General features: G+C 38.9%; 1 protein-coding gene across 1 annotated transcript in view; it reads right to left on the reverse strand.

Moving 5' to 3' along the window:
- Window positions 1-415: 415 nt before the first annotated feature.
- LOC102857385 (serine palmitoyltransferase small subunit B-like) overlaps window positions 416-7493 on the reverse strand; it is a 12089-nt gene continuing 5011 nt past the window's right edge. Inside the window, exon 2 of the mRNA XM_006901345.1 lies at window positions 416-580. Coding sequence (XP_006901407.1) covers window positions 416-580 — 165 coding nt within the window. The remainder of the gene's footprint in view (window positions 581-7493) is intronic.

The following is a 7493-nucleotide window of genomic DNA, read 5'->3' on the forward strand; positions in this document are numbered from 1 at the left end:
TGCTACAAATGAACGTAGTAATTATGTTTCCTGTGTTCCTCTCTGAATTTCTGAACCAAAGCACGTGTCCATTCATGGCCTGTGAAAGTGGCTTCTTCTGTTCAATAATTATTACAGCTAAGTCAGACCAAGATTCTCCACTTTAAAGGCAGTTAGTTGACTGGCCCTGAGGAGACGTGAAGGCAGTGGGGAGGGGGAAAAGGCAGGGTAGGCACTAACACAGGTGTATGCTGGTTAGTGGGGGGGACAGGCACAAGCACAGGTATATGCTGTCGTCTGGTGAGGCTAGCTGTCCAGGTGGGCACGTGGGAAGACCTCACTCAGGTTTGCAGCTGTCCCACTCAGGCCTGGCAAGGGACGGGGGAGTGGTGGTGTTACTGCCTTAGTGTGGACACTCAGGGACCTCACTCAGGTTTCATATGTCCTGCTGGTTCCCAGCAAGGCTAGCATCTGGAACCTCACTCAGTTTGCAACTGTTCCCCTCTTGCCCAGCTGGGCTATCTGTCTGGGTAGTGATGCTTGGGTACCCACACAAAAAACTCAGTTTGTAGATGTTCATGCTTGGCAGGGCTACCTGCCCCTGTGGGGAATCACAGGGACCTCACTGAGGTTGCAGCTGTACAGCTCTCCCCTGGTAGGGCTGTCTTCCAGGTAGTCACATGTGAGTACCTCAGTCAGGTTGCAGATGTCTTGTGGGGTCTTGGCTGGGACGGACTGCTCTGGGGTTACACAGCTGTGACAGGGGCTTTCGCTCCAGGGTCCCAGAAATCCTCCTCTTAATGTTACTGCTGATCAATTGATGGGGAGAAGTCAGTGGTTTGGAGTGCCAGCTCAGTTGCAATATTATTTCTCAGGGTAGATGAAAAGAATAAAAAGTATAAAAAGATGTGTTACAGAAGTTGAGTAACCTTGTTTAACGATCTGTAAAAGTTCAAAAAGTTAGACTTTCTGAAGTGCTAAGAAACAAAGCTACTTTTTCCAAAGTGTAAGTGACATATTCATTATAAGGGAGAACAGAAAGAGTGGAGCAGTGGATACTAACAGAAGAGAAATTAGAGGCTTTAAAGCAATTAGCAGGAAACTACTAGTCTTTGTAATTCTCCAGTGTTTGTAATAAAAAAGAAATCAGTTAAATGTAATAATTGGATACTACCCACTAAAGTAAAAGCTTGACCTTTACAAACAGATACTTATTATACTGATACAAATAAAATGGGATATGCAGGCTATACTAATGGTTAAGATAATGAAGTAGTTAAAACTAACTTGACTTCTGTTCAACAGGCTGAATTATATGCTATTATTATGTTATTGTTGCTGTTGTTGTTAAGTGCCATCAAAATGTAGACAACTCATGGAAACTCTACAAACTAAACACCTGAACATTTGCATAACTTTCATCCTTTCTCCACGTTCATAGAGTTTCCGGAGGCAAGCTATTTTGGAAATGGATGCCACTCCTGCTTCCAAGCTTGTTTTAATCAGGGAGCTCCACCAAAAACTGCCCATCATCAATAACCATTATAGCATTTGACACATCAGTGTCACAGTGTTTAGCATCACAGCAACAATGAGTTACCTCTATACAGCAAAGGATAGACCAGTGCTATATCACCTGGATCCCAGACCCTTACTGGTGATTAATGCCTTTTTAAAATAGGAGGCCAAATACAATCAACTCACAGCCAATGGCCAGTAAACTAATGACCCAGACTCTCATCAGGACCAGAAATCCAAACCTCTGTAGAGTCATACTGCTTTAGAATTATGTTATTGCAAGATAAAAAAAATTCTTTTTAATACAGTTACTGATTCATAATATGCTGAGTTTACTGTAAGAACTATAGACACAGTATATATTTCTTCTCAAGACACTAATATTAGTATGTTATTTACTGTTATAAGTTTTAATTCATCAATGATCTCTCTCTCTCTCATCTATATATCTCATATTCAATCTCATTCTTGTCTTCCAGGACCAATGTCACAATTAAATGATAAAATAGATAAATTATTAGTAGGAAGTGTTAGTGTAAATTTTCATCTACATACTCATTTAAATGTTAATGGAATGATGAAAAAAATTGGAATTACTTGGCAACAAGCTCGAGAGATTGTTATACAAAGATGTCATCAATGTGGACCCTTTAATTTATCCTCTTATGAAAAAGGAATCAGTACTAGAGGTAATAGACAAAATGTATTATGGCAAATGGATGTTACTCGTATGTTATCATTTGGAAAATTACAATATGTCCATCATACCATTGATACTTTTTCTGGCTTTCAGTAAGCAACAGCTTTAACAGGAGAAAAATCAGAGTACATAATTCAACATTTAATTAAAACTTTTAATGTGATGGGTATACCATCAAGTATTAAAACTGATAATGCTCTTGATTATAATGCTAGGAAAACACAAAAATTATTCTAAAAATGGAGCATTAATGATATTACTGGTATTCATTATAATCATCAAGAACAACCTATAATAGAAAGGGTTAATTTGGCTTTACAAACTATGTTGAAAAAACAAAAGGGAGGGGGTATGGGATAGGACGAATATCAACTCCTCAATTCACAACAACCCTATGTAAAACAATGTTAAACATTGCTCTATCCTGTGCCAATCTTACTGTCTATGACACACCTACTCCCATTATGCCAATCACTGAATCAATCCATCTCATTGAGGGCTTTCCTCTTCTGCACTGTCCCTCCACCCTCTCAAGCATAACATCCCTCTTCAAGGACTGTCCCTCCTTGCAACATGTCTAAAATATGTCAAATGAAGGTTTAGAATCCTTGCCTCCAAGGAGCAGCCGGATTTAACCCTATCCAGGAAGAACCTGTTCATTCTCTTAGCACTCCATGAATACTCTTCTCCACCACCACAACTCAAAGTCATCAATTTTCCTTTTATCATCCCTAGTCATTGTCTAGCTCTTTGAAGCATAGCACTTGATTGCAAAGACCATGGCCTGTATCAGGTGCATCTTAATTTCCGGAGTGACATCATTGTTCTTCAGTACTTTGGAGAGTTCTCTGACAGAAAACTTTCTCAATACAATATGTCTTTTAATTTCCTGGCTGCTGGTGCCCAGAGTGTTGATTGTGGAGCCAAGCAAACTAAAGCTGTTTACAATCTCAATCTCTTCACCATCCTCCACAATGCTGCCACTTGGCCTAATGGTGAGGATATTTGTTTTCTTGATATTGAGCTCCAATCCATATTGAAGGCTGCAGTCCTGATCTTTTGCATCAAGCACTTCAGGTCCTTCTCAGTTTCAGCAAGCAGAGTTGTGTCCTCTGACCTCCTCAGTTTCAGCAAGCGAGGTTGTGTCATCCACATAACACAGATTGTTGATGAGTCTTCCCCTAATCCTGATTCCACATTTCTCCCCATAGAGCCCAGCCTCCAGGATAATCTGTTCTGCATATGGATCAAAAAGTTATGAAGATAGGACACATTTCTGGCGTACACCCTTCCCAATTTTGAACCATGCAGTGTTCCCTTGCTCTGTTCTGATGACTGCCGCCTGGTCCAAGAATAAGTTTTGCACATGCACAATCAAGTGTTCTAGGATTCCCATTCTCCCAAGAGTTAGCCAAAGTTTGTTGTGGTCCACAGAGTCAAACATCTTTGCATAGTCAATGAAACACAGACATTCCTCTAGTACTCCCTGCTTTCAGCCAAGATCCATCTAACATCAGCTATAATATCCCTAGTACCACAATCCCTTCTAAACCCAGTCTGCACTTCTGACAGTTCTCTGTTGATGTGCTGTTCCTATCATTTTTGGATAATCTTCACCAGGATTTTGTTTGCATGTGATATTAATGATACTGTCCAATACTTTCCACACTGTCAGATAACTTTAATATTTACCTTAAATTTTTAAAATGCAAAAAACGTATTGTGATGGGAAAGTCTGCTAAAGTCTCTAAAGTACTCAAGAGCAACAGTGTCTCTTTGGAGACGAAGGTGCGCCTGATACAGGCCATGATCTTTGCAATCACTTGTTATTCATCAGAGAGCTGGACAATGACTAGGGAGGACAGAAGGAGAATTGACGCCTTTGAGCTGTGGTGCTAAAGAAGAGTATTAAATGTACCATGGACTGCCAAGAAAAGAAACAGATTCATCCTAGAGAGGGTTAAACCAGGCTACTCCTTGGAGGCAAAGATTCTGGGGCTTCGTCTGACATACTTTGGACATATTGCGAGGAGAGACAGGTCTTTGGAGAGGGACATCATGCTGGGTAGAGTAGAGGGACAGTGCAGGAGGGGAAGACCCTCTATGAAGTGGATTGATTCAGTGACTGGGGTTAATCGGGCAATGTCAGAGGCAATGAGATTGGCACAGGTTAGAGCAGGGTTTAGGGCTGTTGTACATAGGGTCGCTATGAGTCGCAAACGACTCGACGGCACATAACAACAACAACAATAAGAAAGGAGAAACTCCAACTGAAAGACATTGGGTATTACAATCAACTAAAGAATTAAATTAGCCAATACATTTTAGATAATCGCTAGCTAATGAATGGGAAAAGGGATTTGTCATTCATTGGGGTTGAAGATTTGCTTATATTTTTACAGGCACAAAGCCACTATAGGTACCATCCAGAAATGTGAAACTCCGAGATGAGTCAAAAGAGGCCATACTTTTATGAGGATAGAGTTGCAGAATGGATGAGATGGGGTGGTGGGGGGGAATAACAAACAATAATGAAAGGGAAGAAGCTATATGATGACAAAATAATAATAATAAAAACAAAAGGGAGAAAACGTGGGAAGCCAGTTATTAAACCAAATGTTAAGCCGAATGCTTAATCAGGAACTGAAGGAAGCACAGAAAAGCTAGAATTCCTGTTGTAACACATTACAAAGGGCAATTCAGTGTTTCTCCTGAGACAGATCACAGGAGATAGGAAAACCAAATGTTGCACGCTGCCTCCTAGTTTGTGCTTGTGGTTTCATTGTTTCTGAGATAGCAAAAGAATGCTAGCAGAGAAAAACATAGCTTCATTAGTAAAGAACTAATGACTTATCTATCTCCTGGCAATTTTCAACAAAAGCAAGAAAGACTCTAAGCTCATGGCTGCAGTCTTGGATTTGGAGCTGCTTTTACTCTCTCTGTTCTCCCCCTCATTTCTTGGTGTCCCTGTCTCATTCATTTATCCTGGTCAGAAACAGCCAACCTCAAGTGACAAGCATATGACAACCTTTTACCTTCAACCTTGTTTAACAAAAATTTTAAAATATATAGCAGTGTTTAGTGAATTTGGTAGCAAACACCCAAGAATTCATTGCCTAGTTTCTACCATAATCTTTCTGCCTACCTGTCAATATATGGAAAACTTTTAATATATGTTTGGTTGAAAGATGAATGAATGATGGTTACTCCTTAGGTCAGTAACCAGAAATTATCTGTTAAGCTATGTAATATTTCAATGGTGTATCTATTAAAGTCCTCTACCAGGCTAGTTAATGCTGATTCAGAAACAAGGACAAATCTCCTGTCTTTACGAAGCACACATTCTACTAGTCAGGAGATTTAACCATATTAGTGGTGGAAGAAGAGAGAAACAGAATGAGGCCTTGGAAATGTTAGGTTTTGTTCTTATAATTTGTAATAAAGATTGATTAGCTATCTTGATATTGTTGTTGTTATTGTTGTTAGGTGCTGTTGAGTCAAACATAATTCATAGCAACCCTATAAACAACCAATCTGAACTCCGTTTTATCCTGTGCCCATCCTCATCAACTCTGACATACTTGAGCAAATTGCTGCTCACTATGTCAAACCATATCATTGAAAAGGTCTTAACTTTCTTTGCTGATTCTCTACCTTCCCAAGCATGATGTCTTTCTCCAACAAATAGCCCTACCTAGCAACATGACCAAAATATGTGAGATGAAGCATTGTCATCCTCGTCTCCAAGGAACATTCTGGCTGGATCTTTTCCAAGAAATATCTGTTTGTCCTTTTGGCAGTTCATTCAGTTACTCTTCTCTAGTATCATAGTTCAAAGATCTTCATGTTAACACTTAACATTTTGTGTGTCTCTGTGTGCAACTTTATTGCTGTTTTACAAATCAATAAAAATAATTGTTGACTTGATCAATATCAATGAAGAAACATTTTTATGTTTATTAGTCTTAGTTGTTGTTTTGTTTATTGTTGTTGTTAGATGTCATTGAGTCAAATATGGTGCATAGTAATTTTGAACCCTGTCCTACTCTGTGCCATCCTCATCATCTCTGACATATTTGAGCCCATTGCTACTGCCACTGTGTCAATCCATCTCACGGAGAGTCTTCCTCTCTTTGTTTGACTTTCCCCCTTTACTAACATCATAGCCCCTTCAAACAAACAACAAGCCCAAAGTATGTGAGATAAAGTTTCACCATTCTTGCCTCTACAGAGCACTCTGGTTGCATTTTCTTCAGGACATATTTGTTTGTTCTTTTCACAGTCTATGTATGGGAAAGTGAGTGACAAATTGAATGAAACTTATTGAAACTATAGAACACTTGGCTTTTAAAAAAATATTTTGTTCACATTCCAGAAATCTCCAAGTGGTAGAAACAAAAGAAAAGCCAAGTGTTATAAAGTGTTTTTAACCTAGGCTAACAGAGCTCAAGGTATACGGAAAAGTCTCCATCTCTCTAGAAGTTAACAGAACTAGCAGAACAGGTTTTTTTCTACCACTTAATGCTGATAGATACTTTTCCAAACTATTGTTGATTATATTTTCAGGATCTTCTGTTTCTTAATTTGATTGCTCAGAGGAAACATTTAGCTTCAATGTGATATCCTGAAGCAGTGTTTATATAATAAATCGTTAAGTAATAAGTCTTCATTAAGCTTTACTAGTGAAGATCAGATGTGGGAGGATATCAAGGGTATCATCCAGGAAGAGTGCAAATCGTCATTGCAAATACAGAAGAGGAAGAAAAGACCAAAATGGATGTCAGAAGAGACTCTGAATATTACACTGGAGAGCAGAGAAGCCAAAACATGAAGAATTAAAGATACTAAAAGGTGAATAGAAGATTTTAAAAGGCAGCACGGGATGACAAAGTAAAATATTATAATGAAATGTGCAAGAAGTTGGATTCAGAAAATCAAAAAGGCCAAACTCACTCAGCATTTCTTAAGTTCAAGGAACTGAAGAACAAATTCAAACCTCAAGTTGCTATAATCAAGGATGCTTTAGGCAGAATGTTAAATAATCCAGGAAGTATTAAAAGAAGATGGAGGAAATATACTGAATCACTGTAATGAAAGGAATTGGCAACACAGAAGAGTTTCATGAAAAAACATATGAGCAAGAGCCTATGGGGTTGAGGAAGGTCAGGCCATTTTGAAAGAAATAGCAAAAAATAAGACCCCAGGAATAGGTGGTATACCAATTGACATATTTCAGCTAACAGATGCTGCCCTGGATGTGCTCACCAAGTTGTGCCAAGAAATCTGGAGAACAACC

The sequence above is a fragment of the Elephantulus edwardii genome, unplaced genomic scaffold (genome assembly GCF_000299155.1).
Source record: "Elephantulus edwardii isolate Elephantulus edwardi_28Jun2011 unplaced genomic scaffold, EleEdw1.0 scaffold00320, whole genome shotgun sequence".
Taxonomy (NCBI): Eukaryota; Metazoa; Chordata; class Mammalia; order Macroscelidea; family Macroscelididae; genus Elephantulus; species Elephantulus edwardii.